Here is a 25,150-nt window from a genome sequence, read left to right on the forward strand (position 1 = left end):
CTGGCTGCCTGATGCCCCTCTCTGGCAAGGCCCCTGCCCAGGGCTTCCCATGACCCTGGTTTTCCCGTGAGCCCGAGTGTCTCATCACGCGACTGGGGGTGGGGGAGGGCTCATCAGGCCAGAGTTGTGCCTCCCACACGTGGCTCTTGGCAGCCCGTGGCGGCACGTGTGCCCAGTCTGACGGTCAGAGGCAGGTGCTGACCTACGGACACACACCTTTAGCCTACGGGACCAGAGGAAGGCGAGGATGGCACGTCACAGAGCGGACGTGAGGGGACTAGGACACCATGCCGGGTTCACAGACAAGAGGCCACAGTGTGAGCTGGGTCACGACGAGCAGTAGCGTCCACACGTGAAGGTCAGTGGAGGAGTTGGAGGCTGCTGGGGGGGGGTGGAGGGAGGAGCAGAGTGAGTCGGCGGGGGCGGGGCGGGGGGAATCGCGCCAGGACACCCGCCCCAGACGGCCGCGAATCCCTGCTAAGGGACCTGTCCCACAAGGCCCAGGCCGTGGAGGCTCAGGGGAAGCTGGCCATGCCCACTGCACAGAGCTGGATTTTAAAATCAGCATCGTTCAGACCAGAGGCTCCCAGACTTCCTGTGGCTATTGCCCCTTTTCAGAAACAGAAAGATCCAGGCCCACCCCCACCATCTGCCACCTCTAAGCAAAACAAACAGAAGGTGACCCCCGAGGCTACTGCTGTGTCCCCACAGGCGGCCGCCGGCCGGGGGACACGCACCTCGGCAGCTCCGGCCATCCTCCTGCAGTGCCCCGGTCACACAGCTGCACAGAGGCCCGTCCACCCGGCTCGTGCAGATCTGCTCGCAGCCACCGTTGTCCTCACACCAGTCCAGCCCTAGGGCGGGGGTCGCAGGGGTCAGACTGCGGCCAGCACCGACAGCTACCGGCCAGGCCTCTGGGGAGGACAGTGGGGGGAGCCCAGCGCCCAGGCTCCCAGGAGTCCATGGGAAGGCCTCCCCTGGGAACTGGACGCCCCATGAGCCCCACCCATAAGTTACCAAGCAGGGGGCCGCACGTACTTTTTCTCCTAATAGGTCCCACTGAAATGATCTGCTCCTTCGGTTCTTTGCTAGGATCCGTGGCAGCCCTGGAATTCTGGGGGCAGTTCTGCAAGACAGAACACCAGAGGGAGCTTTTCACACAGATGCTCTCTCCCACGTTCCCGCCTGCGAGCGAGGAGCCTGTGGCCGGGGCCTGGAGCAACACCGTGGCTCCGATTACTCAGAACCAGTGCGGTCTCGATCGTGGAGACAGCGGCGGGGACGGGGGCTCTCTGTGGGCGGAAAGAAACGGCTTCTGCCTGGTAGACCGAAATGCCCAGCGTCTCTTCTTGAGGACCACAGCGCCTGGCCCTGCAGGCGTGGATGAACACAGAGCTGGAATGTCCCAGGGCAGGGACAGACGCTGGGGCAGAAGAGACGGTGGCTCCATGACCTCAGCCCCGAGCTCCTGCAGGACCTCATTCTGGGTGCGGGTTGTTTTGGGCCAGGACTTTGGGCCTGTCCTGGCCTCCACAGGCCCCCGCGCTGCTCACTACTATCATTTTTTCTTTTTGGTTCACACCCGGCAAAGCACAGGGGTTACTCCTGGCTCTGTGCCTGGCGGTGCTGGGGGACCCTATGGGATGCTGGGAATCGAACCCGGTTCGGCCGCGTGCAAGGCAAACGCCCTCCCTGCTGTGCTGTCGCTCCGGCCCCTCACTTACGATCTTGCAGGAGTACTTCTCCGAGTCGCAGAGGGAGACGGCACAGTGCAGGTGCACCTCGTCGTAGTCCCCGATGAACTTGAAGACGGTGACGTGGAAGCGGCAGGTCAGGGAGACCCCGTTCTCCTCGATGCCGATGGTGTTGTCCTTAATGTTTTGGCACCTGCTCGGAAAGCAAGTCAGCTTGCCCCTTCCCGGCCCCGGGGAGGCCGGGGTGCAGCCAGGGCGCCTCTGGAAGCATCAGACCACGCCCAGGACGAGTAGCCAGTGACTCTCCATCCCGACCCTGCCCGGGCTAATACCAATGTGACAAAAGCTGCTTCAACTTCCAACCCTACTGGAAAGTCTTCCACATGATGAAGTCGTGGGCCTGGGGAGGGGGTCCCCTCCCACTCCTGCCTCTCCTCCCCAAAGACCCCCACCCATGCCACCCTCTTTTTAGCAATTTCCCCCTGGTGGGGGGGTCCAGCTTCCTGCATCCCCAGCACCCAGCATAGGGGCAGCTGTTCTAAATCATCCTTCAAGGGCCACCCTGCCTGCGGCCGGCCCCTCCGAGCCCACCACACATTTCTTTGAAACGTTGGATAAAATGGGGATGCGTCTGACGCTCCCTGCACCAAGCCCAGGGATTAAGTAGCTTAGTGATAAGGAAAATGAAAAATGGACGTTATCCCCCAGTGTTCCCACACCTATTAAGTTTTGTAATTAGTCTGCAAGGCCACAGTCTCCGAAATGCAACCTCACTGGGCACCCGGATGCCTTTGTGAATCCTCCCAAGGGGTGTGAGGGGGCCAGAATGCAGTCAGTGGCTGGCCGAGCCCTCTCCCCCGGGTCTGAATCTGCCTCCCCTGAAACAGAGGGACCAGAGGCAACATCTTTGTGCCAGGAGAAGCAGCTGCCTATCGACAGAGGTGAGCTGTGCGCCCCCACCCCCAGCGAGTCCCAGAGTGGGGTTAGGAGGGGAATGCCCTTGTGCCAGCATCATGCATGCGAATCCAGGGTTGGGGGGAAGATCTGGATAGTGGGACCCTCCCTCCCCCCTCCCACCCAAAGACCATCTCTGAAATCTCCTCCCTCCTGTGGTTTGGTTTTGTGACCATCAGATGTTTTGTGTTTTTGTTTGTTTTGCTTTGGCTGGTTTGAATCACATCCACCACTTCCCACAGAAGAAGAATTCAGAGTAATGCCATCGTTTAAGAATTATTAGATGGGGGTGATAGAAATGTCCCAAAATTAGATCATAGTGATGACTGCATTCCTCTGTAAATTCAAGAAAAATCATTGAACTTTACACTTGAAGCCAGTAAGTGTGTTTCTACATAAATTATGTATGTAATAAAACTATATATATGTGTGTGTATATATATATATATTTAAATCTTGCTTGACAGAGCCAGGGCTTTCTTCCATCTGATTTTCAGCATCGCAGGATCTGTGGTCTTTTTGTTTGTTCTCAGTGACCGTGGAGGTCAAGCCCCGTTAAGGGCAGTGCTGGGTGTAGACTCATGCCACTCATCTCCCGCAAACCCAGACACCGAGCGGGCAGGACACGGCGCGTGGCGTGTGAAAGCCCTACGCGCTCGGCCCTGTCTCCTCACTGCTGTGTTACTCACCACAGTTCAACCCTCTGCCTCCAGGACGGAGGGGAACGCACTCCCCAGGGCTCTCGGGGCCTGGCACTCACCCGCCTTCGATGATGAAGTAGCGGAGCTTGTCGTTGCTGTCACGGGAGGGGGTGGCGTAGCACTTGTTCAGCGTGAGGATGAGATGTGTGGCATCGGCACCCACCACGAAGACCCCCACGTACAGCACGTCCCGCGTGGTCAGTACCACCTCGCCCTGGCGGTAGGGATGCTTGTAGGAGGCGTTCTTGTAGAGCGCCATCTTGGTGGTGAAGCTGCCCTCTTGCGTTGGCACCGTGAGGTTGATGACACTGGGAGGGAAACCAGCATGAGGCCGAGGCGGGGTGGGGGGGGGCAATACTTCTGTGGCCCGCCACTTCTGCTCTAAGGCTGCCCAACTGGACGCCCACTAATCCCATGTCGGTTAAATCAGATTTGAACGAAAGGAAATGAAAATTTCAATTCCTCAGCCCTACCCCCAGCCACATTTCCAGGGACCATATGGGAAGTTAGAGAACGTTTCCATCATAACAGAACAAGCTGTGCTAAGGCACTCGGGTTCAGAAAATTCTAATTATTTCCCCCTGGTGCTTCAGAGACAGAAACGCTGGCTGTTCCGATGATGTCGACCTTCCCTGCCGGGGAAAGGCAGAGCGGGAGAAGGCGCCCGGAGCACACCTGAGCATGGGCTTCACCACGGAGTCCAAGGAGATCTTGATATCTAGCTCGTAAGCGCACGAAAACTCCACGTTGATCGTCCGGTCCCTGGTGATGATGTTGCCGGTGTTGTTGGCACTTTCGATCCAGATTGTGTTTTTGTACATGATGTGCGTGCCGTTGGACTGTCGGGCAAAGGCAGGGCAGAGAGCATTCCCGCTGCAGGGCGTGGGAGGGGAGAAACGGCCCCCTTCCCTCCCGCCCGCACCCAGAAGCCAGTGTAAATCAGCAGGAAGCAGGCGCGGTGTGTGCCAGGATGAGAAAGGAGGGCACTCAGTGTCAGGGGCACCCCAGGCCACACCCAGACTGCCCACAGAGGGGACCTCACATCCTGCCAAATTCTACCTCCAGCCAGCCCCTGCTTTCCACGGAACTGAGCTGGGCACAGCATGAAGCCTTGTACTGCCTGGTGAGAAATCCTCCTCCGCGCCCCTGAAGAGCACAGCAAATCCCAGCCCGGCAGCCCCGTGCAGTGGCCAGGAGAACGAACACAAATTCCCCTTCCGCCCCCTTCTGCACAGATACCAGCGTCCTTTCATCAACCGAGGACAACAGGAACTGGGGCCCCATGGCCAGGGCTGCAGGGACCTGAGTTTGATCCCCTGCACTGTCCGACTCCTGCCTGGCCTCAGGGCTGAGCCCTCTAGGCACAGGCCCTGCACAGACCGGGTCACTGGACAATGGCTTTGAGCCTTTGTGGCATCCCTGCAGTGGACCCAGGCACCATGCGCCCCTTGGAATCCGGAACCCAGCTCCGTTTATCAGCAAGCAAACCAGGAGAGGCGTAAGGCCACTCACGCACGCGCTCTCAAGGCTTAACCCCCATGCTTCTGTGTGTGTTGTAGTGCCGGGGCTCGAACCCAGACCACGGTGCATGAAAGGGAAGTGCTCTACCACCGAGCCACCTCCGCTAGCTTCCCCAGGACTAAGCCGGTATCCTGCGGGTAGGCTGTGAGGGGTCCCGGCGTGGTGCCCCGCGCGGCCGGCCCTCACCTGCACCATGTTGCCGCAGTTGCCTTTGGTGTTGTTGATCTGGAAGGAGATGAAGTCCTCGCCCTCGATGCCCGAGCACTGCCTGTCGTTGACCCGCACGCCCTCCCGCTCGAAGCCCAGCTGGAAGAGCTTGCACTTGGAGATGGACACCTCCATCTGGGCCGCCTTGCACGTCACCTCCGCGTCGATGATGTCGTGCGAGTCTGCAGGGGCAGGCACGGGAAAGTGACGGGGCAGGGCAGTTCCCCTTGCCACCACCCCCGCCCCCCTTGCAACCAGGAGAGGTTCCCGCTGACTTCACACCAAGGAGGTGGGTGTTCACCCTTCCAGAGGGGCCCCTGGGAGTGGACAGACCCACTCAAAACAGTAGCCGGGGCCTGGGCAAAGCTGAAAATGCTAACAAACTCCTTCCTCGCACCCTGGCCTTTCCTGGCTTCCTATACACTTGAGACGGCAGCTGGCTCAGGGGGACCACCTGGGAAGGCTGCCCCGGCCTGAGCGCAGAACCCTGGGCTGCAACTCAGAGGAGCTGGGAGATCTTGCCGTGAGGCGCACGACATGACCTGTGTCCATCTCTGGGGGCAGAGACACGGGCTGGACAGTGGGAGCCTGGGGGTGTCACATACACTCATCCAGCGAGGCTCACGGTGTGACGCTGAGTGGGCCCAGGGTAAGACCGCACCCCTGCAGGCCCACCTCACCAGGTGCCACCTCCTACATGGGGTTGGGTGGGGACAGGGCCACAGGCCATGGTGCACATCAACCCAAGCCCCCACCCACCCACAAACACTCTGTCAGATCTGGGGCTGCTTCTGCTCGTGTCCAGGTGCACGTGGGTGCGAGTCCCTGGAGGGTCTCACCCGTCCCGCCTGGGCCCCATGCCTCGGCCCCCGCCTGGCACTCACTGTTGGCGTAGGGCGGCGGCTCGATGCAGCCACACAACTCGCCTCCGTTGTCCAGCTCACACGTCCGGTTGGGACAGTCCGCCCCCACGCAGGGGTCTTCGACCACTCCTGCTAAAGAGGAGAACACAGACGCCCACAAGCCGACCTTCCCACCAGTGCCCGGCAAGTGCTCGGACTGCAGATGCTGTGAGGGGTAGCCAGGCCCAGGGGGTCGGTGGGGGGCCTTCCGGACAGGCCCGACCATGGTGGCCAGTCAGGGCCTCCTTACAGGCCCCCAGGGGAGCCCCCAGTGCACAGCGGAACCCCCCCCCCCCCATGTCCCACATGGCAGGTGGTGAGGGGAAAGCACAGACCCCAACCCCCAATACACCAATGACCATTGCCAAGAGCCCGGCTGCCTGCACCATTCACGCCTCCAGGACGTCAGCTCTCCCTGGCAGGGTACCAGCTCACCTCTCAGACTCCCAGCACCCTGCTCCTCCCCACTGCCATTCAAAGTATCTGACGGGGTGGGAGGCTGGAGCGCATGCTTAGTACAGGGGGCGAGGGAGGGGTTCAGCAGGGTTCCCTGGGAACCTGGGGGTGGCCCCCGTGATTTTGTTTGGGGGCCACAGCCGGCGATGTTCAGGGCTTAGGGCTTACTCCTGGCTCTGTGATCAGGGATCACTCCCGCTGGGCTCGGGGAACCACAGGGGGTGAAAGGGATGGAAGCTGTGTCCGCTGCAGGCAAGATGAGCACCCTACCTCGTGCACCCTCGCTCTGGCTCCAGAGCCCGGGTGAAAACTCCAATTTTCCGGAGTTTGAAATGGTCCATTGTAGGGGTGAACTAATGCTCATTGGCACCGCTGGGGAAACCCTCGAGCCGCCCAGGGCTGGCTGGTCCCAGGAGAGCCCCCATGGGCAGTGCACACAGCAGGGTCCGACTCCTGGCACGAAGGGGACAGGGGCCGCTCGTGGGTCAGGACACACCCAGATGTGGGAGACAGTGCAGGGGCGTCACCTGCTCCTCCTCCACCTGACTGACACAGCAGGCAAACGGAGCGACGGACCCAAGGCCAGTCCCATCAGAATATCAGCGCCTCTCTCCTTTATGTGTGTACGCTACCTAACCCCCACCACACCTTCCTTGTTGAGCCAGGCAGCCGGCGGGCCCGGGCCCGCTCACCTGTCGTCACCAGCCCTTCCCAGCGGGGCTGTGTGCAGGGTACGGGGTCTTGGAGAGCCAGTTTGGGAACTGAGACCAGTCAGGAGCCCTGGCTTCCGGCTTCCTCCCTCTGTGTCCTACATCACCACACCTGAGCGTCCCCGAGCTGGCCAGGAGCAGCTGGAAATGCCCCTCATGCTCTCCCACCGCCCCCCTGCAGCTCGCCACGCTGCTCACCCGCAGCCGGGAGCAGGGCAGGGCCCCGCCCGGCGCCCCCGAGCGCTTACAGCAGTTCTCCTTGTCGATCCACTCGGTGCTGAGGATACCGAAGGAGCGGCAGGACTCCCCGTAGGCGGCCAGCGAGCCACACAGCTGGAACTTCCTGTGGTTATAGCAGCCGTCCAGGTAGCAGGACTCGTAGAAGGGCAGCGGGTCGAGCAGCCCGTAGCAGGGCTGGAAGAAGCCCTTCATGTCCGTGAGCTTCAGGCAGTGGCCATCGCCCTGCATGCGCTGGACGTCCACGTTGTCACACGTGGCCGCGTACTGGGAGAACTGGAGCTCATTGCAGCTGGAAGGGAGAGTCGGGTCAGCGAGGCAGAGGCCAGGGTGCCAGTCCCGGCCTTCTGGGACTGGGAGACGGCGGCCGGGAACTGGGGCTGGACAGAAGTGAGCGGGTTGGGGGGGAAGGGGGTGGAATTGTGGGAAAGTCAAGATGACTCGTCTCTAACCCATGCCGGCGTGACAGTCACTGCTGTTGTATCATTGGGCACAGGGAGGGCCACACAAGAGGAGGGGTTGGCAGCAGCAAGCTGGATGAACAACTGGTGTCAGTGGGCCGGCCATTGGCCTTCAGACTGACCGCAGCCATTTACAGAGACTGGCAGTCACCCCACCGCCACACCAGGTTGAACTCATGGCCAGGATTCGGCAGTGAGACTGAGGAAGTGCTCTTGATCAGCGATCACGCCGACGAGGGCTGCTAGTCTGAGGGAGCTGACAGGGAGAGCGGAAGCCTCGCCCAGTCCCAGTTTGTCGGAGACCAAAAGCTCAGGTCCCACAAGAAGACTCATGTCCAGCTGAAATGGTTAGGAAGGGGGTCGGGAGTCAGGGGGGCAGAACTGGAAGTTCCGAGGGAACTGAGCCCTGTTTGTCTCTGGAAGCCCCCCAGTAGTGCCCACGCCCAGAGCTGTCTGTCTGTGGAGCCCCGAAGTGGCCATGTAGAGAGGGCACCAAATTCAGGGCTCTGGAATGCGGCCCTGGCCTTGCCACCGACAGGAGCGTGGTGTAGACCATTCTGCTCTAGTCTCCACTTCAAAGAAGAGATTGTTTTGTTGTTGTTGTTGTTGTTTGGGGGTCACATCCAGTGATGCTCAGTGTTTCCTCCTGGCTCTGCACTCAGGAGTTTACTCCACACGGTGCTCGGGGGACCATATGGGATGCCAGGAATTGAACCCGGGTTGGCCTCATGCAAGGCAAACGCCCTATCCGCTATACTATCCCTCCGGTCCTCAAGGAAGAGACTGGATGAGGTGATGGCGGTTCCTTCCTGCTCTGGGTGCCTGCTTCCTGAGAGTCTGACTTAGACTCCATTGGGGAAGGCAAGGCAGGAGCGTCCTCCCCACATCTGGGTGTTTACCTCACGTGCAGCAGATGAGAGCACAGGGCGTGGAGCCAGTGACCAAGCAAAGAACTGCCAGGGTTGGACCCGAGGGACAGGACAGCAGGAAGGCACTTGCCTTGCACATGGCCAACCCAGGTACTGCATACGGTCCCTGAGCACTGCCAGGAATGCCCCCTGCCCCCTCTGAAGGTCAAGAGAAGCTTTCCACTGATCCCGAAACATACACAGAATTCAGCTGCCAGTAGGGGCCCCAAATCAAGCACCTTTGGAAAGGCATTTCCAGTTCACTCTCTCAGCTGTGAGAGTCACCTGGGTGAGGTCTGATCTTACAAGGCTTTCTGGGTACCCATCCACGCCTGCCTGTGTGAGTCCAGCCAAGCCCTCGGCCAGGCCCACAGACCCAAGCGGGTGGACCCTTTCCCCAAGCCAGCACCCATAATGGTCCCATCCCACCCCCACAGGGCTGCCTGGAGCCCAGCAGGGACCTGGACCCAGGCTTTGGCGTCCTAACCCTGGGCATGGTCTTCCACTCAGCTGAGAAAGTCCCTCAGTTCCCCCCCACCCCCCCAGTGTGGCTCCTTCCTCTGCAGTTTAGTGACTCGGGCCTCTGATATCCCCGTGTGGGTCGTGGGGACTCTGGGAACCCCTGGTTTGGCTTTTTTTCTTTTTAAACAGGGGCCACCGCCAGTGGTGCCGGGAGCTGGTGATGCTTGCGGGGGTGATGTGGTGGGATGCAGCCTTGTACATGTGAGGCAGCTCTGGAAATGGAGCCTGGGGCCAACCACTGAGCTCTCTCTGCGGCCCTTGCTCTGCTGCCTGCAGATAGGAAATGTGACGCCCGCCTTCTGTGGTCACACCCGGCCAGCATAGGCCTGGGGTGAGGACTCACCTCTTCTGCATGCCGTTGGTCTTCCAGCTCTGTGCCAGCACCACGCTGCTCACCACTGGCTTGCCCCGCAGGGTCACGTAGTCATCGGTCAGGTCCCCGTTGAAGTTGCCGCAGAGGCCGCACACCTTGTTCTGCAGCCGCTCGCTGATGCTGATCTTGATGACGTTGTAGCCGTTGTAGTAGATCTGGATGTCGGGGCTGGTGTCGATCACCAGGAAGCCCTCGCTGCTGTAGATGCGGGTGGCCAAGCCCGTGACAAACGGGACGTTCACCTGGGTGCCGTTTACCTGGTGGGGCAGGGACAGTCGGTCGCGTTTCAGGGCTGGCCAACTTGCAAATGGGACTAGAGCAGTGGGGGAGGCACGTGGACTCCCGGGCCCTGCCCTGTAGCGGGGAGCCCCAAAATACGCCCAGCCAGGTGCTCCCTCACTGACTGCCCAGGGCAGAGCAGGTGGGCAGAGAGATGGTGATAGAAGAATCTATCATGAGGGGCTGAGCCGGTGGACACAACTGGCCCCCACCAAGGAGTCTAATGGTCAGATGAATCTGGGGATTACTGCCACGCAGATGGATTTTTCTGTTTATAATATTCAAACTGGAGACCCCAGAGTCTGTGGGTGTCACGTTTCCCATGTTCCTTTCTTAGTCTGGAGGACACGGGCGACATACTTTCCCCTCCTTACAGAATGAACTGAGATCCCCCACGCCATGTTACATTTTTTTTTTAAATGGCAGCCTCCCTCTGAAAAGCATGATTCCATTCCCCAACCAGGCCAGGTCTCTAGAGGGGTCATTTCTCATTCTCCCATTCTGAGTGACACTGTCCTCAACCCAGACAACTGCACCTATGTGGGCTGACTGGCAAAAGGAATCCAGCTTTCATGGAGGAGAAAAATAATGGAAACCCAGACTTCTCCCTGCAAGTTGCCAAGTGCTGCCCGGTGTATGCCCAATGTCAGCAACTTAGCTATGGGCAGAGTCTCTAAACAAAGACACAGGCAACATCTCTCTTCTAAACAATGCTGGGGTGCAGGTCCCTCTCTGCCAGTGCTCCCAGCTGTAATCAATGGGGCCAGCTCTGCCTGGTGGGCAGTCTCCAACTGACCAGATCAGAGGTGTAGCTCTCCAGAGAGCTGTCTCGGCTGTTGGGCTGGTGGTTCCTGTTTATGTAAATTCAGGGTCAGAGTGAGTGCAGGGGTCAGCCTTAGAGGCCCCAAGTACTGCTGGGTGTGGCCGGGGTGACCCTGGCACCCCACCCTGGGGCCCTCACATTGAACTGCAGGCCCGGTGGGCTGAGAGTTACCAGAAGGGTTCTTCGGGCCTCCTAAGCACATGTAGGTATCCCCCAAAGTAAGTCCGGTTGGAAGAGTTACCTCAAAATTTTGATGGTGTAAGAGAAACTGGCCACATTCACCCCAGTTTCTCTCCCTGGAGTCAGACAGTGGGGACACACTCTCGGCTTTTTAATTAGGGAGTGTTTGTGCTTGCCTCCTCTCACCTTCTAGAAAGAACCCCAGAGGATGTGTGTGTGTGTGTGTGTGTGTGTGTGTGTGTGTCTGTGTGTGTGTCTGTGTGTGTGTGTGTCGGGGGAAGGGGGGATCTTGGCAGGTGGGCAGAGCCAATAATAATTTGAAAATCTCATAAAAACAAACGCAAGGCCTTTGGGAAATTAATCTGGAGTAAAAGCGGACTTGGCTCTCGGTCCCTCCCCTGACGTCACCCGCCGGGGATGCAAGGCTTCCGGGCAGGGCCTCCTGAGCAGCCAGTGTGGGTGCCGGGGTGCCCCCCGGGCACCCAGTGCCGGGGGTGGGGGGAAGTGGGGGAGGGAGGGGCGGGACCTTGACGGTGTTGCGGTCACTGATGAGGATCTGCTCCTCGTTGATGTAGAAGTAGACGGGCGAGATGATGGTGAGGTTGGGCGAGGACCACTTGTCGAAGTTGATGATGAGCTGGAAGGAGACGTCGGGCAGCTTCTGGCAGATGGTGGAGAGCACGAAGGCGCAGTTGGCGGGGAAGCGCAGGAAGGCGCCGTCGAAGGTGCGGAAGACGCCCCCGCCCGCCGCCAGGCAGTAGGACGAGCGCGTGGCGAAGCATCCGCGGAGGCCGTGGCGCAGCGCACACGCCTCGTCCGACTTGCACTGGCGCGGGTCGCACTGGATCAGGTTGCGGCGGAAGCAGCGGCAGCGCCGCGTGCAGTCGCTGTTCCAGAACAGCTGCTTGGGCTGCAAGAGAGGCGGGTGTGAAGCCGCGGGGAGGGGAGGGATCTGGAGCCGCCCACCAGGCTGGAGGGGCTCCGCGGCCACCGCGATCGGGAGCTGATCACCGCCAGCCTGCAGTGGGCTGCTGCCAGGTGGGCCAGGTCTAGAGGAAAAGGCTGGGAAACCCTTCTCATGCGGATGGCCTCACTTCAGGGATGAACTCAGAAACCACTCGAGCAATAGCACAGCGGGGAGGGCGTTTGCCTTGCAGGCAGCCCACCCAGGTTCAGTCCTCGGCATCTCATATGGTCCCCTGAACACTGTCAGGAACGATTCCTGAGTGCAGAGCCAGAAGGAACCCCTGAGCATCGCTGGGTGTGACCCCCCTCCCTAAAAAAAGAACGATGATGCCTGGTCCTCAGCCCCACCATCACACCCGCCCTGCCCCCTCCCCATGGCTGCCAATGCAGCCCCCCAGCACCTCCCTTTCTGGGCCCTGAAGTGAGCCAGCGGGACCTTTCCATGAAAGGAAAGCTCTGGAGCCACGTACTGTGGGGGAAGTCCCAGGTATGCACCCCCCCACACACACGTGTCCCCGGAGGAGTATCACTGAAGATGGGGCTGACTCCTGGGGGTGGATGGGGAAAGGAGGGGGGCGGGAGCCGTCCTGTGCACTCCCAGCATGGTGCGGGCATCAGAAAGCACCAATGTCACTTGCAGCCACTTTTTGCTGGCAAGGGGCGGGCCCAGTTCCATAGCTGCTCCGGGCCTTGTCCTTGGCACGCGTAGTCCCCAGCACCTCCAGAAGGGGCCCCTGAGCCCTGCTGGGGGTGACCCACTAAAACGCCAAAGGAAAACTTCCTACAAAGCAGAGCACCCACATGGGGCCCTGTTCTATCCGGGCACAGTTCCTGACGGGCACTCATGGGCCCAGGAAGTCGCTTATAGTCGTCTGCGTGTGCCACGCATTCTTCTGCAAGGCTCCAACTCTGGCACCCTGATTCTGTCACCTGGACAAAGGGCACGCTCCTGTCCATTCACTATATCCTCTGCTCAGGCTGAGAGGCTGGTCCAGAGCAGAGATTGTCCAGGGCAAATTTTTTCGACCTTGTGCATGGAAGATGCGCCCAGGACTCTCTTGCCATCCTCAGAGGGAAGCAGTTTCTGGGACCCATCTCCCCTCCTGGAAGCTCTCACAAGCCGGCTTCCTTCTCCAAGGCTCCTTGAGCGCTGCCCGGCCCCTCTGCAGGCCTCAGACCTCACGTGGCACAGAGAGGACCCTCACCTGGGCTCAAAGAGAAGGCCGTGGATTCACTGGCTCCTCCGCCTCCTTTTCCCTAACTGGCTCAACAGTGGGGCGGTTTCCAGACCCTGGAGGCTGGACACATCCTTGAAACAAGCCCCCAGGCTCGTTGGAACTTTGTCTTGGGGGGAGGGGGGGCAGTGCATCACCTCTTCTCCAAAGAGAACAGAGAGATGCTGTTATCCAAGTCCACTGACATGTTGATGAGATGTGGATGAAGTGTTTACGATGTTCCTAATAGCTTCCAAGTGGGCCCAAGATGCCTGGCCCACGTTCCAGGCACTTTCCTCCGTATCATTTCACTAACACGCCTGGCTCCTGAGTTTCCAGAATATTCCTCCAAAGAATAATGACAACACACACAGTGGCACTAATGAAGAGGCAGCTGGTTCCTTGAGGCACCCACTGGCACAGGATCTCCTCCACAACCGCGGAGCTGGGAGGGTCCTCAATGTCACGGGGACCCCGGGGTGCTCCCCTGTGCCCTTTCAGATTTGTGACCAGTTTGGACTTCTTTCAGATTAATTAGAAAGAGGAACGATTATTTTCTTCCTTAAAAAAAAAAACAAGAAAAAAAACCCCAGAGGCTGGAGCGATAGCACAGTGGGCAGGGCATTTGCCTTGCACATGGCTGACCCGGGTTTGATTACAGCATCCCATATGGTCCCCCAAGCACCGCCAGGAGTAGTTCCTGAGTGCAGAGCCAGGAGTAACCCCTGTGAATCAATAGGTGTGACCCAAAAGGGAAAAAAACTCTGAAATTTGGCATTTCTAAAAGAACATCAAAGCCCACATTCTACTCTTCTGTTTGTCATAGAAAAATTTTCTTCCACTTTCCATCTTTCGAATGAAACAAAAATCGAGGAATTTGCTGGAGACAAGCATGGCCCCTGCCGCTTCCTCTCCCCGGGGTCTCCAGAGCAAAGGTGATGGAGCCATCCTGGCCAGCAGTGCCACCTCACAAAGGGAAGCAGTCTGTATTTTTTTTGTCCTAGATCATTTTGCACAGCGGTTGGACATTTGCCTTGCATGCAGCCAGCCCGGCTGAGCTGGGTTCAATTCTGCTGCCCCTCTCGGAGAGCCCGGCAAGCTACCGAGAGTATCTCGCCCGCACGGCAGAGCCTGGCAAGCTCCCCGTGACGTATTCGATATGCCAAACACAGTAACAACAGGTCTCATGATGGAGACGTTACTGGGCCCGCTCGAGCAAATTGATGAACAATGGAGGACAGTGACAGTGACATTTTCTTTTCTGACCTTTCAATTCCGTGTTCTTAAAGAGGCCGTTCTTTCTCACTGAAAACGCATTAGTTCTGTGGGGTGTTATTTTTCACTTGATTTTTGGGGGGTAACTGTGCTCCTGCCCTCTGAAGGGCATCTCCCTCTCCTCTCCCCTGGGCCCCCTTGTCTTGAATCAAGACTTAAGTTCCTCCTGAAGGCAGGGCGTGTGCTCCATCCTTCCCGCACAGCCTGGCTGGCAGACAGCGACTAAGTAATCCGGCTTGTGGAGGAAGATTCCCACAGGGGATCCAGGCCCACCCAGTGGCATATTCAGCCCGTGTCTGCCCCCAGCCCTCAGTGCCAGCAGGGGGGCATGGGCATAGGTCAGGAACGGCGGCAGTCACCTCGAACGCTCCCTGGGGACGTGCCACAGAGACACCTGGCACACAGGGAGGGCAGGTCAGCCACTGAAGCAGACAGGGAGGCCGCTCCTGCCAGCCCCGAAACTCGGCATCCCCCCACGAGAAGCTCCTCAACTGCGCCAGCCGCATTCAGATTCCAAGCTGGCACCACGGCAAGGGAGCGGCACACACCGGCATGCCAGAAGGTTCCAAAGGAGACTTTGCAAGAGACGGGGTCAGAGGGGTGGGAAGTGAGCCCTGGACACAGTCGGTGGGTGGAGGGCGGGAGGCAGAGTGTCCCCCAGGAGAGGGGGCCTTGGCGTGGGCAGGGAGGGGGCGGGGGGGTTCCCTACCTCGTAGTACTTGCCGTCGGCGTAGCAGCCGCAGTTGTGCGGCAGGATGCAGCTTCTGCCGTTGAGCACGTAGCCCGCGTCGCACTGGCAGCCCTCCACGCAGTAGTGGGCGCACTCGCTCTTGAGGCGGATGGCGGCGCAGCGCGGCTGGCACACGCTCACGCAGCTCTCGTAGTGGCTGTTGGCGGGGCAGGTGACCGCTGTGGGGGACACAGGCCAGGGAGGGCCGGTCACGCGGCCAGAGCCCGGGTCGGCGGGAGCCGCCCGCCTCTGGAGTCAGGAGGAGCTTTCTGGGAGCATCTGTTGGCCTCCTGCTGTCGTGGCCTCCGGGGTCCAGTAGCGGAAGGGCCTCTCCGGTCACTTCCTACGGTCTGAGACCCTGCTGGCTTTCTGGGGACCCCCGCCCTACCCACTCCACACTGATGCTTGCCCTGTCTCACCCGCATTGCTCAGCCCAGCAGTGCTCGGGCTGACTCCTTGCTCTGTGCTCAGTGCTTGGAAAGCGGGGATGTGGGGCCCTATGTGAGGCCGGGGGTCACATGGGATTGGCCTCACACACAACACGTGTCTGCACCCCCACCTATCTGTACCTTTCTTCATCCCCATAGTCGCGCCACAGGCTCCCCAAGAAGAGGACCAGCCCCTTCTCTCACCCACACCTCAGGCTGACACAGAAGCCTTTTCTAAGTGGCTGATGAGGACAGGCCTGGCCTCTGAGGTACAAGAAGCCAAGCCAGCATCACGTGTGCTCCGGGCGGGCCCGCCACTGCTCTTGTGCGCAGGCCAAGGGAAGGCTCAAATCTGGGGGTGGGGGCAGCTCAGACTCTCAGCCCCCACCCCAGAGAGCCACACCCACAGCCCTGCTCTCTGACCTGCTGGGGGGGAAGGAGCTTCTGAGCTTCATGAAGTGCTTGGCAGAGACCAGAGAGAGAGTGCAATGGGGAAGGCATTTGCCTTGCACATGACCGACCGGGGTTTCAACCCTGGGACCCTCGATGGTCCTTCAGGGCCCACCAGGAGTAATCCCTAAGTGCAGACAGAGCCAGACAAGCCCTAAGCATTGCCAGGTGGGAACCAAAAAACAACCACCAAAAGATGCTTCCAACATCTAGGTGCTGGCTGAGTACCAAAGACAGGTTTGCTCACAAGTTCTACAGAAGGTATGAAACGCATCCATCTGCAGGAAAGGCAAGACAGCCACGACGTGGCGCTTTTTACTCTAACACCTGCCGCGTAATTGGGGGGGGGGGTGTTTTTCAGATGATCTAGGCAAAATCTGACTTCTGGGGAGCATAGTTCTCTGAAACTTAAGATGTGTATAGAGTCACGGGACCATTACTGTCGCATACTACATACTAAAAGAAAACATTTAATTGAGTGTTTTGGACATTAAATGAAAACATTTTCATTTAAAACACCTACTTGAGACAAAAAAAAAAAACACCATCTAAATAAATGTGCGATGGAAAGACTGCCTCTGGTAACAAGCTGTAGAACCTTCTAGCAATTCTCTCTGCACACACAGCACCCCTGTGAGTGCATGGACCTGTGAATCCCATTCCCTCCCCGCCCTCTGCCTACATAAATGGGACAAAGACAAGTCTGGTGGTTCTCTGCTCTCCCGAGAGCACGGTCTGCTGTGTTTGCTAGTCCCACATGAGAAATTTTTCCTCCTGAGGAAGCGAATCTCCAGAAGAAACTCGTGGCAGAGTGGCTACTGGGTCAGGGATGTGTCACCTTGACTTTCGATCAATGCACTGAATAGCCCTGGAAAAGGTAGGGTCCACTGCTCTGCGCCCAGGGCTGCGCGGGGGAGGGGGGGTGTTGAGCGTCCCCCTGACCCTCACCACTGGCTCACCACCAAACTGAGTCCTGGAACCTTGAGAGGTCACGGCTGAGAAGCACCGAGGACTGTTCAGACTCAGGAACAAAGAAACACCCAGAAATCAAAAACAGGCGAAGGACCCGAATAGACGTTTCACCAGCGAAGAGAGCGAAAAGGTCAAGAGGCGTGTGAGATGTTCCACGTCAGAAAACCCCAGAGAAATGCAAACGGACCCAAATGGATACTACACGGGGAGACCACCTGCACCCTGCCATGGGGCACGGCTAGTGCCAGCAACTGAGATCGGCCGCTAATAAGGAAAAAATGGCAATGATGCGGGGAGACTGGCCCCCCGGCCCTCGTAGGGGCTGTAGAACAGTAGCACTGTGTGGGGAGAAGAATCGAGATTCTTCAAAAGATGAAGAATCAGAACTTAGTCACAAAGTCCCTCCTTTTCCTTCTCCTTTACTTTCCAATGAACTTTTCTACTTTCTAAAAAAAAATTAAAAAAAAATAAAAAGGCGATGCATCAGCATCTGACCCAGAAATTCCACAGCTAGGCACGTACTCAAAATATCTGAGAGAAGTGACTGTCTCAGCACCCCGGATGGGCCACGTTTACATCCCGTCAACCACAGTGGCAGAGTTGCAGGGGCTCTGGCGAACCACCAGGGACCAGTGCCATAGGGTACTTCTTCTCCGAGGAATAGCCAGGGCCAGAGACCCAAAACTACAGGGAGGGGAGGGGTGGGGCACAGGGGGCCCCGGGGGTCAGGGAGCCAGTGAAAGGCCCTAAGAAGGCACAGAGCTTCTGCTTCCCAAGGGACAAGCATTCTGGAGATGGTGACAAGGCAACAGTGTGCCAAGAAGCAGTGAAGGGTGTCAGGAGGGAGCACAGTGATTAGGGTGCCTGCCTCACATGCGCCAGCCCCAGGTTGGATTCCCGGCACCAAATGGCCCCTGAGCATTGGGTGGCAGCCTGGAGGCGCCCAGCATTCCCAGGGTGCCCTGGGGATCCCCAGCACTGCAGGGCTTGAGAAGAGCCACATCCGCACAGTATTTCACTGGCCCACTGGCTCAGAGTCATGGGTATTCTCAGTCTCCTGAGCACCCCTTTGGGTGACCAACCAAAAAAAAGTGAACCGAAGAAATAGTACAGGAGGTGTGAAAGCACTTGTTTTGCTAGTGGTCAATCCCACTTCAAACGCTGGCACCACATATGGTCCCCTAAGCACTGCCAGGAGTGATCCCTGAGCACTGAGCCAGGAGCAATCCCTGAGCACAGAGTCAGGAGCAAGCCCTGAGCACCATACTGCACTGTAGGGGGCTGGAGCGATAGCACAGCGGGTAGTGTGTTTGCCTTGCACGCAGCCAACATAGCCAACACAGGTTCGATTCCCAGCACCCCATATGGTCCCCTGAGCACCACCAGGAGCAATTCCTGAGTGCATGAGCCAGGAGTAACTCCTGAGCATCGCTGGGTGTGACCCCCAAAAGCAAAAAAAAAAAAAAAAAAAAAAAAAAACACCGCACTGTAGCACTGCACTATCCTCCCGATGTTCATCAATTTGCTCGAGCGGGCCCAGTAACATTGTGAGACTTGTTACTGTGTTTGGCATATCAAATACGTCATGGGGAGCTTGCCAGGTTTTACTGTGCAGGTGAGATACTCTTGGTAGCTTGCCCGGCTCTCCAAGAGGGGCGGAGGAATCGAACCTGGGCCGACCAGGTCGGCTGCGTGCAAGACAAACGCCTTACCCGCTGTGCTATCACTACAGCCCTACCATAAACAAGCACATGCAAAAAAGTGCAAAGCGGGGCTGGAGCCATAGCACAGCGGGTAGGGCGTTTGCCTTGCACATGGCAGACCCGTGTTCGATTCCCAGCATCCCACATGGTCCCCTGAGCACCGCCAGGAGTAACCCCTGTGCATCGCCAGGCGTGACCCAAAAAGCAAAAAAAAAAAAAAGTGCAAAGGACATAAAAAAGGAGCTTAAGGTGAAGGTAATACAGACAAAACAGGACAAGTGAAAAGATGATTGATCAGTTTTGCAGATAATGCTAATAAGGGTACAGGTAGAGCACCTTGCCAATTTATCTATAGCATGTCCTCTCATTGTTCATTGAGAGGGCACCAGTAACGTCTCCATTGTGAGACTTGTTGTAACTGTTTTTGGCATATCGGATACATCACGGGGAGCTTGCCAGGCTCTGCCATGCGGGCGGGATACTCTCAGTAGCTTGCCAGGCTCTCTGAGAGAGACGAAGGAATCAAACCCGGGTCGGCTGCATGCAAGGCTGTGCTATCGCCCCAGCCCATTATTATCAATACCTGAAAAAAATTTTAATTCTGGGGTTACTCCTGGCTTTACTTGGGGTTCACTCCTGGCTCTAAGAATAGGACTCACACCCAGCGGTGTTCAGGGATGCCAGAGATAAAACCCATGTTAGCTGCGTAAAGGTCAAGCCCTGCCCGCTGTACTAGCTCTCCAGCTCCTGAAATTTTATCTTAATTATTTACCAAATTTGTGTGTGTAGTGGGGGCCGGGGAGAGGTGTTTGAGACCCCAGCGGTGCTCAGGTGCTATTCCTGAATTCAGTGCTCAGGGATCATGCCTGGCAGTGTTCAGGGGACCATACGGGATGCCGGGGATCAAACCCAGCTTGGCTGTGTGCAAGGCAAGTGCCCTACCTGCTGTACCATGGTCCCGGTTCCTAATGGTGATTTTATTTATTTAGTTTTAAACTATTTGTTTTGGTTACTGTTTTTGCCATGTAGAAATATAAAAAATTTTAAGTGGTCATACTTATCGGGTTTTAGGTGACTTGCTTAGATAAGCACTCTCTTTACTGCAATATTACAAAGAAAAGAATTTCTGTGTTTACTTTGAGTACTTTAAAGAACTGGGGGTGGGGGGCTCTTAAGTGCTGGGGGTCCAGGGACTGTTCCTGCCCAGTCTCTGTTAACCAGATCATTTGGTTGAGCACCAGGACCTAGGCATAAGGTACAACCTTAGACCTTATCATTAACTCATCACCCTGGTTGGCTGAGAATTGCCGGGAAGGGCACTATTTGGGATCCCCCTGAAGACCCACTAATCCATTGACTCGGTGCCGACCCCCAAGGATCACAGCAGAATAATAGAAACTGCAGTGCCAGAATCAGTTTCACACCCCGAGGAGTCGGGGGGTGGAGGGGAGTTTCTTCCTGGGGTCAGGTCAGGGTCCTGCTAGCTGGGTCCCTGCTTCCCTGAGTGATGCCTGAGATGCCCCTGGAGATAGGCATGCCACACTCGGCCCTCAAAGCAGGCTCATCCCACCTGCCGCCTCCCCTCGCTCGGCCAGGGCCTGGCTGTCGGGTTTAGAGGGTGACACATCCCCTCGACGCACGGAGGGGCCCCTGTGAGGCCAGTTTCCAGACCCTGACTGATAACACTGCTGCTGGTGGGGTCAGAGGCAGTCTGGACCATGACGCCCACTATCACCACCGCCCCCTTACTCAGGAACAAGCCTGGACAAGACGGCTTCGGCTTCTACTACTTCCCAGGAATAAGCATCCGAGCATCAGACCAGTTCCCAGCAGTTCGTCCAATTTGCCCTCTCCGGGGATGAAAGGGGTATCTAGGGGCTGGAGCAATAGCACAGCGGGCAGGGCATTCATTTGCCTTGCATGCAGCCAACCCAGGTTCGATCCCTGGCATCCTATATGGTTCCCCGAGCACCACCAGGAGTAATTCCTGAGTGCAAAGCCAGGAGTAACCCCTGTGCATTGCCGGGTGTGACCCCAATAAACAACAACAACAACAACAAAAAAGAAAGGGGCATCTATTCTCGGGACCCCCATGAATGCATCATTACCCGCTCTACACGTTCAGCATCCAAGAGCAACCTTTTCCAAACATCTAGACCTGAAGGTGATTTGCTCCAATTCATGAGCTGGAGACAGAGAAATAGACCGAGCCCAACGGACCCAAGCCCACGGGTGCGCATCCTCCCTGCTCCCTCTTACTGCAACATGCTCCAGGCGGGTCCAGCCGGCCAGTGGCAGGCACACCAGGCTCCAGTGTGCCCTGGCCACTCAGACCGCTGACCTCAGCTAAGTGACTTACTTGCCCGAGTCTCCAGGACTAATGGAGCTCGTGGGTTGAAAACAAAAGTGAAATCTGATAAGGGGTTAGCCCTTATAAGGGCCAATGGAATAACTGCCCTCCACACGCCTGGCATGACTGGGGTTCTCGGGCGCCTCACCGGTGCTTTCTGGAGCAGAGACAGCGCAAACAGAACATTCTTGAGGGAAACCGAGGACCAGGGAGAAAAGGGGCTGCCTCCAAGCCCTGGCCCAGCCTTGCGCCAGGGCAGGGGCTCTGATTCTTCACCTAATGTTCTCCACGTTCTGCTGTATCTCACACAGGCAGATACCCACACAGGGTGGGACACGGGAGCCTGTCAGAGGCAGGCGGCAGGTCGCCTGCCGGGATGGTCCAGTGTGAACCGGCCGACTGAGTCCTCCCTGCTGCAGCCCTTGGCTGGAATTTCACGGGACCTCATGGAGCCCAGCTGCCCCCGGCTGCTGTTTCTCCTGTTGTCCTCAGAACTCCACCCCAGCAATAGGGAAACTGCAGGGGACAACACCCAATCCCAGGGGCACTTAGGGTGCTCTCTGCCTTCGCTTTCACTGGCTACTGCCCCCACGCCAACTTTGATGAAAACAGGAGAGGGTCTAGGGAGAGTGAGCGAGCAAAGGGCTGCAGCAGGGGCTTCGCATGCAGCTGGTCTAGGGGGTCGCTCCCTGGCCCCATTGTACCCCTCAACCCAAGTCCAGCCTCTAAGCAACAGAACGAAGGCAGCAGGCAGGAAAATGGGGCAGGACTCACTGCAGGATGTGTAATTCCTCCAGCCGGTGACAGCGATGCCCTGTGTCTGGCACGTGCTGGCATAGTTCTGCAGCCAAGAGCAGGCGGTCTGCATGGCACCGCCGTCCACGCAGGCGTCCAGCAGGCAGTTCTTGTGGAAGAAGGCGGGGTTGACCTTGCTGTGGCACTTGGTGAAGCCGGCCAGCGGGCTGGGGATGAGGCCGCACAGCTGCTGGGCCTTGGAGAACGTCTCCACCTTGGTGCAGGTCGGGCAGTGGTCCCCGCAGCCCACCTGGCAGAAGGTGTCCCTCTGCACCCAGCTCTGGCCAAACTCGCTGACGCTGGCCGCCGGCAGGCCCAGGGGCAGCTCCAGGTCGTCTTCAGGGTCGCCGTTGTAGCGCCCGCAAAGGCCCTGCGTGGCGTTCTGCAGGCTCCGCGGCACCGTGATGGACAGGAAGGTCCGCCAGTCGTACACGACCTTCAGGCCGAAGTCTGTCTCCACCACCACATGGAAGCCGAAGGAGAAGATGTTGACCTTCCCCTGCCCCAGCTTCAGGGGCAGGTAGAGGCGCTCGTGGTTGACCTGCGGGAGGGGCGGGGGCAGCGTCAGTGCCCGTCATCAGCCGCCCTGGCGGCGAGCTCGGCAGACTTGCAGGAAGATCCCCTGGACGCTAATGTGCCTATTTGTTTCTCAGCCTTCTGTTTCCGTGGCATTATTTCCCCCAGGAGTTCAAATTGTTTTCTCCAAGGTAATGAGAGGGTAATAAGAATTCAATTAAAGCTTAGACGAAAATACCCCAACCTCCAACTTCTGTGTTTCTATTTCCAGCTCGTCGAGGGGTGTATTTTAGGTAAGCGCCCAGGAATTCGCTCCTCGGGGGTTGGTTTTCCTCCTAACCAGTAACTCCCCCTGGCACCTCCATTCTTCACCCCTCAACCACCTGCTCACCCTCCAGACTCAGCTCCTCCCTCGGTCTCCTGCGGAGCAAGCCCCCCACTCAGACTGGGCATGGGACGGGGGTGGGGGGAGTGGTGTGTGTGTGTGTGTGTGTGTGTGTGTGTGTGTGTGTGTGTGTGTTTTGGGTACAAGCTGAGTCCCTCTCTCTTCCCACATGTTTCTGGAAGCTTTGCTCCTCTCTGGTTCTGAATACTTAGCCATGTCACCACCGCCCTGGTTATTCAGTGCATCCCCCCCAACCCCCACCCCTCATCCCCACCTAGCTATCTTTCAAGCTTTTCCGGGCTTTTGGTTTTCTTCTAAATTAGAGCTTGTTAGGAGCCCCTACTCGGGCCTCCCTGTGGGATCTCTGCCTGGGATTGCCCCCTCAACATCAGCCCTATCGGGTGCCACGTGCTTTCTGATCTCATCCAAGCTGACTCCGGCACCCTGATTCTCTCTCAGGTGCTCCCCTGCTCCCTCAGGGGCCTCCCTCCTGCTGGGGGCTGCTGGGATGGCACATGTATGCTGGGAGGGCGGAAGCTGGCCTCCGGAGGGAAGGGGCTTGCTCTCCACGCCAAAGGGATCTCAATTCACTGCCATGGGTGCCACCATTTGCACAGGACTCCCCCTCAGGCCCCTCTCCTGGATCCCAAAAGTGCCTGCTGGACAATCCGGAGGGGTGGGCTCCTTGGTTGGGACAGCCTCACCCCAGTCTCGGCCGCTGCCTTCCAGGCCTGCCTCCTCCTGCCTTGCCTCCCTGAGCTGAGTCTCTCCCACAGGGGGTTGCTTGCCCTTGGATGAACGCTGTATCGCCTCATCCCAGCAAAGCCCCGTTTCCGGATCAGGCCACGTTTGGATGCCAGTGCTGAGAGTTCAATCTGGCTTTTCTTATTTGTTTTTGAACCACCCTGGTGATGCTCAGGGATTTTCCCTAAAGTTACTCCTTTTTTCAGGAGTTACTCCTGGTGGTGCTTGGGGCACCGTATGGGATGCCGGGGATCAAATCTGGGTTGGCTGCATGCCAGGCAAATGCCCTCCCTGCTGTATTATCGCTACAGACCCTAACTAAACCTATCTTTTCGAGGGGCGTCTGGGGAAAGACGCATCCCATCTTACCGCAGGGTTAATGAGGAAGTAATGAGCTTCTTGGGGGAGCTGGTGGATGGGGCTGGGGTCACCCTTGCCAGGGCCCCACTTTTCAGCCCCGTGCCAAGCTGGGAAGACTGCACGGCCTTCCAGTCTCTGGCAAGGAGACTGGGCGCGGGATGCATGGAAGGTTCTGGAGCCTGCGGTGTAGGGTGCACACTCACTCTGCATTATTAATATGTGGTACAGGCTCGGCTGGTCCGTGATTTGCATTTGTTTTTCCTGTGATGTTATTATTAGTCACCCTCACTCCCCGAGAGAAGAATAATAGCGGCTGCTCCTGACAGGGGGCAAGGACAGGCGGGCAGAAGGCGCCCGGGAGCCAGCACCACCCGTGCAGGGGTGACGAGGAAGCGATCCCTGGGCGTGCTGGGCCCCTCCTGACTCAGACCTTCGCTGCACTGAGTAGGGCTGGAGGTCAGGGGGAAGGTCCTGGCCAACGGGCAGTGGACATCAATCTGGACTCGGCAGCCCAGACAGGGTGAGGGTGAGCAGAGAAAGTGATCCACTCCCGGGGTCCAGGGGGGCCTCCCCCATGGGCCAGGCCTGGGAGAACTGTGAGCGCCCCACCCCCCGCTGCCGTCTGTACCCCACTGCCGTGCCAGTGTCAGCAGAGGCCTCATCTGGAGTCTCTCTGGCAGCTTAGGATGGGCATCTGCAAAAACCTGTCCTCTGCCGAGCGCTGGGGATGCGGAATGGCGCCGACAGGGCTGTCCCGAGAACTCAGGGTCTGCAGGAGACACGGGGGCCTTGGTGTGGAGATGAATGCGCCCTGTAGAGCCCCACAAGGGATAAGGCCCCCCTCGGGGACCGGAGGCCAACAGGGCGTTGGGCAGAGCCTAAGCTTGCAAATCCCATCAGACTTCCAGAAAGGACAGGGGACTGATTGGGACCCAAGGTCTCCCCGCCCCACCCCCGCCCCCTTCACAGGGATGGGTGCCCCAACCTGCAGACTGGCCACCCAGCTGGATGGGTCCCGGGGGGGTTGGCCTCTCTCGCAGACTCTGTTAATTGTGGAAGGATCTGACTGCTCCCTACTCGGGGGTTGTGCCTTGGGCGGCAGAGTCCGGACTCAGGAGGTCAAGGGGCAGGAGCCCTCTGCCCTCTTGTGCCAAGCTGACCCCTGCCTCCAACGCACCTTGAACACCTGAATACCACCTATGGGACTTGCAGGGCTTGAACCACGCCCCCATCCCGAGGCCCCACCCCTCTCTGAAGCTCCTCCTCTAGGCCCCGCCCCTGAAGCCCCCCCTACCAGGTGCCTGCCCCTCCCCAGGACCTGCCCTACAGCCCCT

General features: G+C 58.2%; 1 protein-coding gene across 1 annotated transcript in view; it reads right to left on the bottom strand.

Annotated features, from left to right (window-relative positions):
• Positions 1-277: 277 nt before the first annotated feature.
• Positions 278-25,150, bottom strand: part of TECTA (tectorin alpha) — a 55,040-nt gene continuing 30,167 nt past the window's right edge. The window contains exons 10-22 of the mRNA XM_056108189.1: positions 21,791-22,352; positions 15,093-15,292; positions 11,455-11,838; positions 9,617-9,903; positions 7,394-7,674; positions 5,962-6,072; positions 5,057-5,259; positions 4,025-4,188; positions 3,409-3,657; positions 1,725-1,887; positions 1,039-1,126; positions 738-854; positions 278-378 (exon numbers count right to left, since the gene is read on the bottom strand). Of these exons, the coding sequence (XP_055964164.1) occupies positions 278-378; positions 738-854; positions 1,039-1,126; positions 1,725-1,887; positions 3,409-3,657; positions 4,025-4,188; positions 5,057-5,259; positions 5,962-6,072; positions 7,394-7,674; positions 9,617-9,903; positions 11,455-11,838; positions 15,093-15,292; positions 21,791-22,352 (2,910 nt within the window). The remainder of the gene's footprint in view (positions 379-737; positions 855-1,038; positions 1,127-1,724; positions 1,888-3,408; positions 3,658-4,024; positions 4,189-5,056; positions 5,260-5,961; positions 6,073-7,393; positions 7,675-9,616; positions 9,904-11,454; positions 11,839-15,092; positions 15,293-21,790; positions 22,353-25,150) is intronic.

The sequence above is a fragment of the Sorex fumeus genome, unplaced genomic scaffold, assembly GCF_029834395.1.
Source record: "Sorex fumeus unplaced genomic scaffold, SorFum_2.1 ptg000198l, whole genome shotgun sequence".
Classification (NCBI taxonomy): domain Eukaryota; kingdom Metazoa; phylum Chordata; class Mammalia; order Eulipotyphla; family Soricidae; genus Sorex; species Sorex fumeus.